The sequence below is a fragment of the Saccopteryx leptura genome, chromosome 1 (genome assembly GCF_036850995.1).
Source record: "Saccopteryx leptura isolate mSacLep1 chromosome 1, mSacLep1_pri_phased_curated, whole genome shotgun sequence".
Taxonomy (NCBI): Eukaryota; Metazoa; Chordata; class Mammalia; order Chiroptera; family Emballonuridae; genus Saccopteryx; species Saccopteryx leptura.
Window position 1 is genome coordinate 183916814 of NC_089503.1, and position 13823 is coordinate 183930636.

The 13823-nt window shown below is 43.6% G+C and overlaps 1 protein-coding gene across 5 annotated transcripts in view; it reads right to left on the bottom strand.

Moving 5' to 3' along the window:
* ARID4B (AT-rich interaction domain 4B) overlaps positions 1 to 13625 on the bottom strand; it is a 195843-nt gene extending 182218 nt beyond the window's left edge. For 4 of the 5 annotated variants that reach the window (XM_066382500.1, XM_066382490.1, XM_066382472.1 and 1 more), the window contains exons 1-2: positions 13367 to 13625; positions 12512 to 12566 (exon numbers count right to left, since the gene is read on the bottom strand). In XM_066382500.1, coding sequence (XP_066238597.1) covers positions 12512 to 12517 — 6 coding nt within the window. In that variant the 5' untranslated portion in view covers positions 12518 to 12566; positions 13367 to 13625. The other variant, XM_066382482.1, reaches the window with a different exon arrangement.
* Between the last annotated feature and the right edge of the window lie 198 nt (positions 13626 to 13823).

Genomic DNA, 13823 nt, shown 5'->3' on the forward strand with positions numbered 1-13823 from the left:
TCAACGTCCATTAGGTTTAATGGAGGCCCAACTGAAAAGAAAGGAACATTAACACATTTTCTTTAATATTTTCCTTTGTCTTTTACATTCAAATTAAATTATTAGCTAAAAGTGATGTTTGGCACATAGGTAATCAATACAAATTTTTAATAATTCTACTTGCAGGCCCTGGTCCATTTTCTCAGTGGTTGAGCATCAGCCAAGCATGTAGAAATCTCAGGTTTGATTCCGTCAGGGCAAACAGGAGAGGCACCCATCTGCTTCTCCAGCCCTCCCCTTCTTGCTTCTCTCTCCTCTCTCTGTCTTTGTCTCTCTTCCCCTCCTGCAGCCATGGCTCATTTGAAGCGAGTTGGCCTTGGACGCTGAGGATGGCTCCATGGCCTCTGCCTCAAGAGCTAAAGAAGAGCTGTTTCTGAGCAATGGCGCAACGCACCAGATGGACAGAGCATCTAGTGAGCTTGCAGGGTGGATCCCGGTTGGGGCGTAGGCAGGAGCCTGTTTCTCTGACTTCTCTCCCCTCACTGAATAAAAATAATAAAAAAATAGTAATAATTCTACTTGCAGTTTATACCTTATCAAGATACACCCACTCAACAATCTACATTTAAGTATCAAAAGAATTATTGTGACTATGGTTTCCATTGTTTCCAGTAGTGTCATCTTACACAGAACACTAGTCCATGCTTCTTGTGAATGTAGAAACATCTTTATTTTGTGACACTGAAAGGAAGGGAGCAAGAATCCTCTTTTTAAACAATTTATCAAGAATAAAAGTTTAGCATGACCAGTGTTGGCACACTGGATAGAGCAGTGACCTGGGATACTGAGGTCCCAGGTTTGAAACCTCAAGGTGGCCACTTGAGCACAGGCTCATCTGGCTGGAGCATGGCTTGAGCGAGGAGTCACTGGCTCAGCTGGAATGACTCCCTAACCCAGTGTCAACCTGGTTAGTCAACCTGTTCCCTACCGCCCACTAGTGGGTGTTTCAGCTTTCAAGGTGGGCGGTAGCAGAGCAACCAAAGTATAAATAAAAATATAGATTTAACTATAGTAAGTTGTTTTATAAAGACTTATTCTGCCAAACTTAGCGAAAATCCGACATAAAGTACTTGGTAAGTAATTATTATATGCTTTAACTTGCTATAACTCTGCTTTATAAATTTTATAAAGTTATTTCCCTACTTTATAAATCACCGTTACTGTGGAACCGGTGGGTGGTTAGAAAATTTTACTACTAACAGAGATACAAAAGTGGGCGGTAGGTATAAAAAAGGTTGACTACCCCTGCCCTAACCCATCAAGGCCCAAATGAGAAGCAATCAATGAACAACTAAAGTGATGCAACGACAAGTTAATGCTTCTCATCCCTCTCTTCCTGTCTTCCTCTCTCCCACCTCTCAAAAAATAAAAATAAAAAAAAGAATACAAGTTTGCAGTTCTTCTAAATGTGTCTATTACTGAAAAATTAATATAGCATGTCTGTATTTTGTTTATAGCCACGTTTTACAGAGCAATATACCACTTAGCATTATTGAGAAGTATAGGCCCTGGCCGGTTGGCTCAGCGGTAGAGCATCGGCCTGGCGTGTGGGGGACCCGGGTTCAATTCCCGGCCAGGGCACATGGGAGAAGCGCCCATTTGCTTCTCCACTCCCCCCCTTCCTCTCTGTCTCTCTCTTCCCCTCCCGCAGTCAAGGCTCCATTGGAGCAAAGATGGCCCGGGCGCTGGGGATGGCTTCTTGGCCTCTGCCCCCGGTGCTAGAGTGGCTCTGGGAGCTAGAGTGGCTCTGGTCGCGGCAGAGCGACGCCCCGGAGGGGCAGAGCATCACCCCTGGTGGGCGTGCCGGGTGGATCCCGGTCGGGCGCATGCGGGAGTCTGTCTGACTGTCTCTCCCCGTTTCCAGCTTCAGAGAAAAAAAAAAGAGAAGTATAAAATATAAATGCTTATTTCTAAAAAGTTATGCAGCCCTAACATCATTCATTTTCCTGTTAAACAGCCAGAAACGTCTTGGTGTATCTTGACTCTTTCTCTTTCCCCTTCATTCAATCTGACAGGAATGCCTGTTGGCTCTATCTTCAAAAGACATCAAAAGAGGCCCTGGCCGGTTGGCTCAGTGGTAGAGCATTGGCCTGGCATGCAGGAGTCCTGGGTTCAATTCCCGGCCAGGGCACACAGGAGAAGCGCCCATCTGCTTCTCCAGCCCTACCCCTCTCCTTCCTCTCTGTCTCTCTTCCCCTCCTGCAGCCGAGGCTCCATTGGAGCAAAGATGGCCTGGGCGCTGAGGATGGCTCTGTGGCCTCTGCCTCAGGCGCTAGAATGGCTCTGGATGCAACAGAGCGACTGCCCCAGAGGGGCAGAGCATCGCCCCCTGGTGGGCATGCCGGGTGGATCCCGGTCGGGCACATGCGGGAGTCTGTCTGACTGCCTCCCCGTTTCCAGTTTCAGAAAAATGGAGAAAAGAAAAAAAAAAAGACATCTAGAATCTGACCGCTTCTCACCTCCCTCACTGGGGTGGCCACATACTACCATTATCCTTTTTTTTTTTTAATTAAAGAGACATTGGTTAATAAAATGATAGATAGTTCAGTTGTACCATTCTATAATACATCAATTGTATATGGTATTGTGTTCACCACCCCAAGTCAAGTTTCCTTCCATCACCACCACCACCAATATCCTTGGTCAAAATAGCTTCCTAAATGGTCAGCTTCTATCTTAAACTTGCCTGCAGCCAGTTTTTAACACTGCAGTCATTGATCTTTTAAAAAAATAAAAAATTTGACTGACCTGTCAAGGCACAGTAAATAAAGCATCTACCTGGAAGGCTGAGGTCCAGTTCAAAACTCCAGGCTTGCCCCATCAAGGCATGTACGAGAAGCAACTACTATGAGTTGATTCTTCCCACTCCTCCTACACCTTTCTCTCTCTCTAAAAATCATTAAATAAAATCTTAAATATATATATGTGTGTGTGTGTATATGTGTGTGTGTGTGTGTGTGTATATAGATATATATATAAAATTTGCCAGTGTGTAATGAGTCTACACTGTTCTCCTACTCAAAGCCCCCAATTGTTCATTTCTATCTGCATAAAATCCAAAGTCCTTACAACAGCCATCAAGGTCCTAGGTGATTTGATTTGATCTGATCTGCCCCCAACCTGCGTCCCTTTACCTGTCGGACCCCTCCACCATCCACACATTTCTTTCTTCCTTATTCCACTCCAGCCACCCTGGCCTCTGCAATTCATTGAACAAGTCAAGCTGTCTTTGAGGCCACATTACTCAAAGCCTATCTGACCACCTTATTTAATAGTACAGCCTGCCTCAATCCCCACATTCTCTGTCCTCCTTTCCCAGCTCTTCTCCTACTTCCCTACTCCTTATCATCTAACAACCTAGATATGTATGTATGTTTATTCTTGTCTGCCCACCCTCTCAACTTAAAATATAAAATCCACAGGGCCAGGACTTTCTACATGTTTTGTTCACTTTTATATTCTAAATAGCTAGTACAGACTTAATTTTTAAAATGCCAACCTTTTAAGGTCACAAGACATCTAAAGCTAAACACTCACTTCTCAACAGGGTTCCAACGGTAGTATTACTACCCTAGAATTTAAAATACAGTGTGTCCGTAAAGTCATGGTGCACTTTTGACTGGTCACAGGAAAGCAACAAAAGACCATAGAAATGTGAAATCTGCACCAAATAAAAGGAAAACTCTCCCAGTTTCATACCTATTCAGTGCAGTTCAATGTGGGCTCACGCACAGATTTTTTAGGGCTCCTTAGGTAGCTATCCTGTATAGCCTCTACAGACTCGTCACTGACTGATGGCCTACCAGAACGGGGTTTCTCCACCAAACTGCCAGTTTCCTTCAACTCCTTATCCCACCAAGTAATGTTATTCCTGTGTGGTGGTGCTTCGTTTTAAACGCGTCGATATTCATGTTGCACTTTGGTCATGAATTCGAATTTAGCGAGCCACAGAACACACTGAGCTTTCCTCTGTACCATCCACATCTCTACTGGCATGGCCGTGGGCTGCTCTGCTGTATACATGGTGTTACGTCATCATCTGCACATGCTGCCACATATCCTACAGAAACTGGGAGGGTTTTCCTTTTATTTGGTGCAGATTTCACATTTCTATCGTCTTTTGTTTCTTTCCTGTGACCGGTCAAAAGTGCACCATGACTTTACGGACACACTGTATATGTTCACACAAAGCTTGTATACAAATGTTCATAGCAGCATTATTCGTAGGCAAAAAGTAGAAATAATACACATGTCCAACAACTAATAAATGAGCAATTGAAATGTGGTATATCAATAAAATGGAATATTATTCAGCAATGAAATAATGAAGTATATTGCCTGACCAAGCAGTGGTGCAGTAGGTAGAGCATCAAATTGCGATGCAGAGGACCTAGGTTCAAAACCCCAAGGTCACCTGCTTGAGTGAGGGATCTTGGCTTGAGCATGGGATCATAGACGTGACCCCATGGTCGCTAGCTTGAGCCCAAAGATCACTGGCTTGAGCAAGGGATCACTCACTGTGCTGTAGCCCCCCCAGTCAAGGCACATACAAGCAATCAATGAACAACTAAGGAGCTGCAACAAAGAACTGATGCTTCTCGTCTCTCTCCCTTCCTGTCTGTCTGTCTGTCCCTATCTGTCCCTCTGTCACAAAAAACAAACAAACACAACAAGAAAATGAAGTATTGATACATACTAAAAAATAAATTACCCTTGAAAAGCTATGCTAATTGAAAGGCATCAGACACACAAGGCCATAGACTATATGATTCCATTGACAGGAAATGTCCAAAATAGGCAAATCTTTACTGACAGAAAGTAGATTAGTGATTGCTAGGGGAAGGCCAGACAAAAGGGAGAACAGGGGGTAACTGCTACGAAGTACAGATTTCTTCTGAGAAGATGAAAATGTTCTGGAGTTGGGTAATAGCGATGGATGCACAATCTGTGTCAACACTACTAAGTACTGAATTGTATACTTCAGGAAGTACACAGTTTCTAAAATTCAAGAACAGAATCAAATAAAATGGGAAGAACTGTTCATCTGAATGTTCACTGCTCACTTACAAGGGAAGACCAAGAGTTGTGAATACCTGTTTGGCTGTACTTAGTTCTAAGAATCCCATCTACCAACTAATCACAACAAAAAGATTTTTTTTAAAAGATAAAGGGGGTTGTTATCTATAAGTAGCAGCAAGCAGAACTCTCCACTCATATCCAATCCATGCAAATCCTATCATCATCCCACCTTCAATAAAATTACCTCTTGCCTGCACGTACCACCTCTCTCTCAACCACTTCTCTCACCAGAACTAACTTGGTAACCTAGAGTCATCTCCTACTTCCAGTCCTGTTCCTCGTAGTTTGTTCTCTACACAGATGTTACTGTTCGTTCTGAAAATGTGTATCAGATCACTTCACTATTTTGCTCAAACTCTTCAATGACTTCCTAACACACTCAAGATTTTACTCAGGCCCTAAACTGTACTGGTCCTGTGTCCTCTCAAACTTCACCTCCTAACATCCAACCCTAAAGGCCTTCCTTTTTCCTGTTCCTCAAATATAGCAAGGTCAAACAGGCCAAACTACAGGTACAGGGTCTTTTCACTTGTAGTTTCTGCCTGGAATGCTCTTCTCCCAGATAACTGAATGATTCACTATATTGTTTCACACAATGCTTAAGTGTCATCTCCTCCAACAAGTCCTTTATTACATCTAATCTAAAGTCTTAATTTTTTTTTTTTTTTTTTAATTTAAAAGGCCTGACCTCTGGTGGCACAGTGGATAGATAAAGTGTTGACCTGGAATGCTGAGGTCGCCAGTTTGAAACCCTGGGCTTGCCTGGTCAAGGCACATACGGGAGTTGATGCTTCCTTCTCTCTCTCTCTCTCCTCTCTAAAATGAATAGTCTTAAAAAAATTTTTTTTAATAAATAAATAAATACGCTCTGTCACTGTAACCTGTAAGCCTGAATTTGCACTGTTTCTCTTCATACAACTTACCACATTTTCTTTTTGGCTCAGTGTCTATCCACCCTAACAAAAAAGTAAACTCAACAGGATAAGAACTCTTGTTCACTGACATATCCTCAATATCTAGAACCAAGGAAGGTACACAATATTTCTTCAACGATTGAATTTATAGGCTGAGTTAGCAAAAACCATATCCTTTAGTGAACTATGTACTCATCTACCACACTTTTAGAAATTACAATAAGCAAAGAGATAGCGATTTGGACAAAAACAAGTTGGTATTTTACAAAATGCCCTTCATCAAAAAGACTACAGCCTGAGCAGGCGGTGGCGCAGTGGATAGAGCGTCAGACTGGGATGCAGAGGACCCAGGTTCGAGACCCCGAGGTCGCCAGCTTGAGCGCGGGCTCAACGGGTTTGAGCAAAAGCCCACCAGCTTGAACCCAAGGTTGCTGTCTCCAGCAAGGGGTTACTCGGTCTGCTGAAGGCCCACAGTCAAGGCACATATGAGAAAGCAATCAATGAAAAACTAATGACTGATGCTTCTCATCTCTCTCCATTCCTGTCTGTCTGTCCCTGTCTATCCCTCTCTCTGACTCACTCTGTCTCTGAAAAAGACTACACATTTATAGGACAAAATACATTTGACATATTATGGATCTAAATCCCTTTGAGCCTGACTTGTGGTGGCACAGTAGGTAGAGCACTCAATTTGGAATGCTGAGGTCACTGGCGTGAAACCCTGGTCTTGCCCGGTCAAGGCACACATGGGAAGCAACTACCATGAGTTGATGCTTCCTGCCCCTTCACACTCCCTTTTCTCTCTTTCTCTCTCTCTCTCTCTCCTCTCTCTAAAATTCAATAAATAAAATCTTATAAATAAATAAAACCCTTTGAATATTATAGTTAAATATTAACTTGTGGGGTTAACACACTGGATAACCAAACCTGTGATTTCTCTCCACCCCACCTGCTGTCTTAATTTTATTTTAATAAGTAGTTCCACTTGGACGTGGACCTCTTTATAGGTCCTTTAAAGTCTCAAAACCCTATTCATCTTTACTACCAATAACAACATGCTTCAAATGACAATAACATCCATCCCATGCCCAGAACTTCCATCTTCCTCTTACTCCAGGGTTAATTACTAGATCCTAAATTCTACTTCCCAGATATCTCAGATCTGTTTCCTCCACTCCACTCCTGTGTAATAGGTGAGGCCTTTATTCACTTCTTACCTGAGGTTCTCACCTGCAATCTCCAGACCTTCCCATTCAGATCTCCCATTTGATGTATTCAATACAATACTACCTAAGTGATCTCTAATACAAATCTAACATTTTTATACCTACTTAAAAACCTTCAGTGGTTCCATGTAGCTTTTAAGAAAATTTTCAACTCCTTAACTTAGCCTCATCTCCCATCACAGCCCTCCCACTACCATCTCAAATATATCATGCTTTAAGACAATCCGGCAACAGTTGAACTTAGTTTCCAAATACATTACCTTGCTTTTTTCCTTATTTTCCAATGTTGTTTCCTCTCTCTCTAAAACACTTTCTAACCCTTTGCCTAGTGTAAGCTTAATGTCACTTCCACCAGAGGACTTTCTATAACTGATTTAGATATATCCTCTTCTGTCCTCCCATAGCATTTATAATTACCACATACTGAATCAATACTCTTATAATTCAACATGCACTATGTTTTGTTTTCTTTATCTTCTAAATTGTGAACTTCTTGAGAGCAGGTCTGATAGCTTATCCACCTCATCCCACACAGTCTGGCACACGGAAGGGGTTGTTAAATGAATGCCTTATGAAAGGGGAGGGGTAGCAAGGGGGAGGAAAAAGGTGGAAAGCAAAGAAGGAGGGAAAGGGAGAGCCAGGGAAAAGGAGAGAAGGGGAGGAACATGCACACAGCAAAGGGAACTTAAAAAGGCATTTGTAATCAAACCCCAAATTATTTGTATATAATCTAAGCCAGAGATAACTGAAGAAAGAATGATACATCTGAAGAACCTATCTCCCCAGAGTCTAAATACAACTATCTGTATCACTCACCCCCCTAAAGATTCTGAAATACTGTATCTAGCCAATCCAATCCATTTCACTGGAAATTTTACTGCAATGTAATTAAATAAAAGTAGGAAATGAATCTGATATAATTCTTAAAATAATTAATAAACTTTAATAGTCTATCATTTCCTGATAACGTGCTATTATGGATGTTAAAAGTCTATCAAAAGCATGAAAAATAAGCCCTGACCCAATAGCACCGTTGGTTAGACCATCGCCCTGATATGCAAAGGACATGGGTTCAATCCTCAGTCAGGGCACATACAAAAAAAATCAACCAATGAATGAATAAATAAGTGGAACAAATCAATGGTACGCTCGCTCTCCCTTCTTCTCTCTCTCTAAAAATAATAATAATAATAATAATAATACCACTTGACCAGTAGTGGCACAGTGTAAAGAGCAATGACCTAAGACTCTGAAGACCCAGGTTTGAAAATCTGAAGTCAATAGCTTGAGCACAGGCTCATCTGCTTGAGCATGGAGAACTCCAGCTTGAGTGTGGGATCATGTCTATGATGGTCACTGGTGTGAGCCCAAAGGTCACCGGATTAAAGCCTAAGGTTGCTGGCTTGAACAAGGGGTCACTGGCTCAGCTGGAGCCCCCTGGTCAAGGCACGCATTGAATAGCACATATGAGAAACAATCAATGAACAACTAAAAGTGCCACAACTATAAGCTGAAGCTTCTCATTTCTCTTTCTTCCTGTCTCTCTCTTGCAAAAATAAATAAGAATATATATTTTTAAGTATGAAAACTAAATCCAACACAACTCTTATATTGTGATCTATGTTAAAGCACAAAATTGCCATGGTTATCGGATTTCTCAAAAACACACTAGACAAGCCTGACCAGGCGGTGGCGCAGTGGATACAGCGTCGGACTGGGATGTAGAAGGACCCAGGTTTGAGACCCCGAGGTCGCCAGCTTGAGCGTGGGCTCATCTGGCTTGAGCAAAAAGCTCACCAGCTTGGACCCAAGGTTGCTGGCTCCAGCAAGGAGTTACTCGGTCTGCTGAAGGCCCCGGTCAAGGCACATATGAGAAAGGAATCAATGAACAACTAAGGTGTCGCAACGAAAAACTGATGATTGATGCTTCTCATCTCTCTCCATTCCTGTCTGTCTGTCCCTATCTATCCCTCTCTCTGACTCTCTCTGTCCCTATAGAAAAAACAAACAAACAAAACAAAAAAAACACACACACTGGACAAAATTGTCAGATTTTAGAGGTTACCAATCAGTAAAGAGGCTTTATTTAGATAAAATCTTAAAGTACTACAGGAAAACTGCTTCTATAAAAACATATAATACGTACTTAAAATGACAAACATTTTTCTTTATTTTGGTATTTAAAGCAAAAACCAAAGAATCATTACTAAACACTTTTTCAATTATCTCAATACACCATCACTTAATAAACTTTTTAGAAATTTTGTGACTAATAGGACATAACACAAAGTTATAGCTTACTTCAAAGTATGAATATCTTCAATAAGACCTAATAAATGGCATAAATCCTTCTATAGCTTCATTGTCATTACGATACAGAAATGGGGAACATGAAAAAAGAAAATTTAAGCCCAATGTAATCAATACTAAATACTTTTTAAATTTTTATTTATTTATTTATTCATTTTAGAGAGGAGGGGGAGGGAGAGAGAGAGAGAAGAGAGAGAGAGAGAGAGAGAGAGAAAGAGAGAGAGAGAGAGAGAAGGAAGCATCAACTCCCATATGTGCCTTGACCAGGCAAGCCAGGGTTTTGAACCGGCAACCTCAGTGTTTCCAGGTTGACGCTTTATCCACCGCGTCACCACAGGTCAGGCCTAAATACTTTTTGAATTGCAATTTTGTTAAAGCAAATGAATAGCCTCTCAACTTTCACCACACAAGAAATGAAGTTTTAAGAAATACGCTAAGTTTTTAGTACAACTGATTACTAAGAAAAGACTTACTATATATATACTGTAATAACAACAGGAAGTTCTTCTTGCATAAAATTAGAGGTTTACTTTAATAACTCTTTTTAGCATTACTAATACCCTTTTAAAACGCAGAAATAGTGGAAATACTGAGCATTTCAAATTAGTAGTTCTAAAATGATATCCAAAAATTCTTTTAATTAATTTATTCATTTTTTAAAGGAGAGAGAGAGAGAAAGAGAGAGTGGAGGAGCAGGAAGCATCAACTTCCATATATGCCTTGATCAGACAAGTGCAGGGTTTTGAACCGGCCACATCAGTATTCCAGGTCGACAATTTATCCACTGCGCCACCACAGGTTAGGCTGATTTTCAACCAAAATTTTTAAGGTTAAAGTTTCAACATACTGGCCCTGGCCGGTTGGCTCAGCGGTAGAGCGTCGGCCTAGCGTGCGGACGACCCGGGTTCGATTCCCGGCCAGGGCACACAGGAGAAGCGCCCATTTGCTTCTCCACCCCTTCGCCGCGCTTTCCTCTCTGTCTCTCTCTTCCCCTCCCGCAGTCAAGGCTCCATTGGAGCAAAGATGGCCCAGGCGCTGGGGATGGCTCTGTGGCCTCTGCCTCAGGCGCTAGCGCGGCTCTGGTCGCAATATAGCGACGCCCAGGATGGGCAGAGCATCGCCCCCTGGTGGGAGTGCCGGGTGGATCCCTGTCGGGCGCATGCGGGAGTCTGTCTGACTGTCTCTCCCCGTTTCCAGCTTCAGGAAAAATAAAAATAAAAAAATAATAAAAAAAATAAATAAAAAAAAGTTTCAACATACTTGCATTATTTTTTTAAACAGACAAGTTGAAAAAAAATGAAAAAGGAAAGGAAAGAAAAGGAAGGAAAAGAAAATTTAAATCTAAAAGACCTTCAACTTACATTTCTTTTAACCAAATATTAACAGAGTTGTTAAGGCAGGCCAGGCACTACATTGGGAATTGTGACATTACACATTTACTTCAAACAGTATCCTGTAGTATTCAGGCTTCTGAATTTATTACGTACTATTCAACCTAGTACTTAAGAAACTCTTGTCTAATACCAAGGAAGGTATACATTTTTCCTAATAAACTCACTTATCACTGTTTTACAGAGGTCACAGGAGTTAGTCACATTAGTGACTAACAAAAAAGGGATTCATTTCTGAGACTGATTGCTGTTTTCATTAACATGAAGGTAAGACAGGAATTCAGCAGATATAAATATTTTAGGTACTTTCTAACTTAAGAAAAAAACTAAAAAATAAATGAACTGAACTTAATTATTTTGTATAGCTAACAAATATTTAAGTAGCAACAGGTTTTACTTTCTTTCATAAACACAAGCATTACAATTTTTTAAAAGATTTTATTTATTCATTTTAGAGAAGAGAGAGAGAGAAAGGAGGGAGGAGCAGGAAGCATCAACTCCCATGTGTGTCTTGACAGGGCAACCTAAGTGTTCCAGGTTGACACTTTATCCACTGTGCCGCCACAAGTCAGGCACATTACAAATTTTAATTAGGATGCAATACTATAAAAAAAAGTCTAGACTCTGAAGAAAGTGAAGCAAATTTGTTTAAAAATAGTTCAAAAGAACAGTCAAAAGTAAATACTTGCATTTTAACATGCTATCTGTTGCATTTCTTTACTTATTAACACTACCCTTTCAGGCACTTCTGAATTTGCAACATGCTAGCCCCTAAGTTCCAACAGCTGAATCTAGACATTGCCGGTATTTAAGGCTTTTATTCTAGAGTGCCTTTAAAGTATCACAGCATTCAACTGCATACTCTGTGTAAAATGAAAACACAGCCTGTATTTTTATCACTATTAATTTCTTCCACCAATTAAGCAAATTGTACTTTGGGACAATATCCTCCATTCATTTAACACGTTTACATTTAGGCCATCAGTTTTCCACATCAGTTTTATTACAGTGCAATACTGCGTCTGACAATTCCTAGACCAAACAGAACAAGGAAGAATAAACTAAATAATCTTAAACCCCTGTAAATATAGGAACAACTGCTACCTCTGAGTTGTACAAAGATGAAAATTCTCTTTAAAAATCTTTCAGTTATTTTCCTGGCTAATCAAAAAGGTCTTCTAAAAATTCACAGTCCTGTTAACACAATAAATGAGATTTTCTTTCATCGGTGTAACCGATAGAACCACAATATAGTTCAGGTTCTAGAGTCAGATTACTTGACCTGCTTTTTCTGTTTTACCTTTTAAAACACTCTAATGCTTGCAATTACTCCTCTCATTTCCGGCAAAAAGAGACGTTCTGCACGGGACAACCACCCTTAGTGCGAAATCCTGAAACTGGCTCCAACTCCTCCACAGAGCGCACGGAACCGCTACCGACCCTGTCTCGGCGGGGGCTCAGCACCCAGCCCCGGCCCCACACACGACCTCGACCGGTCCCCACTTCCTGCATCCCACAGCCCCAGAGCTCCGGTTTCCGTAGGCAACCTTACTTTCATGATGACTCCGGGACCGCGGTGCCCTCGAAAACACCAGATTCACCTGCACCTGGAAGGAAAACAAAAGACACCCCGTCAACGCGACAGGTACCCCTGCGCGGCGGAGGCGGACCAGCCCGGAAAGACCGTCGGACGGAGAGACGCCGATGCGGGCTAGCTCCGGCCTCGCCTCCCCGCACATTCGCCACCCACACAGCTCGGCCGGAGCGTTCCCATTGTCGGGACCCCACGGAGTTTCACGTCTCCAACAATGACGCCATTTCTGTCAGAGGAGAAACTCACAACAAGCCGAGTCCGGCCGGGCCTCGGCGCACCCCGCGTCCGAGAGGGCCGCAGGAGAACCGACCTGCCGCAGGAGAACCGACCTGCGCCCCCGGCTGCCTACGTCGCGTTCCCAGACGGGGACCGACTAGCCGAGCGGACCCCGTCCGCCGACCGAGGGGACAGGAGACGGGGAAGGAGCCCAGCTTCCGCGCCCGCTGGCTCCCATTGCGGCCCGCGGCGAACCGTGAGCACGGCCCGGGCTGGGGCGACCGCGGGGGCTGGAAGCCCCGGAGGCGGAGGCCCCGAATTCGGGGCCCGGCGAGCCCCCGCGGCGATCCTCCCCTCTCGGCGGCCGGGCCCGGGGACTCCCTGAAGGACCCCTGATGAGCCCGCGAAAGCCTCAGGAATAATGCCCTACCTTCCTCGGAGGCGAGCGCCGATTCCGGCGCGTCCACAGTCCCCTCCCCGGCTCCCCCCCAAAACCAGCAGGCCCGGGGGAGAGATGGGGGAGAAGGGCGGCGGGTCCAGCGGAGCCGAGGCTGAAGCTCCGGCTCCTCCTCCTCCTCCCGCGGCGGCGACTGGTACCTTTGTTTGGCGGCCGCTCTGGCTCCCTCGCTGGGGGGAGGGGGACGACGAAAAATCCTCCCGGACTGGAGTCCGGGCCCCCGTTGCGCTGCACTCCAGAGGACGGTGGCCACAGACCTTCTGCGGCTTCCTCCTGGCAAAGGTCCAGGCGGTGGCCGTGACGGCGGCAAGCTAAGCTCCAGAATCTCCTTCGTCCCGGCACCCGAGCTCTTCAGTCCGGACTCGACTGACGGGCAAACATCGCTCCCCCCCACCCCAGTTCCCCCTCCCCTTCGTTCTCCCCTCCCCTAGGTTGTTTCCCCTCCCCTACCTCTTTCCTGTATGGCCTTTTAGATGACCTCGGATTGGCTAAAATTTTTTAGACCCCGCCTACACTCTGTTATTATTGGTCTGCGGGATACAAACAACGACGCCATATTCCCACCAGTTCTATGGAAACAGAAAGTTGCACCTCAAA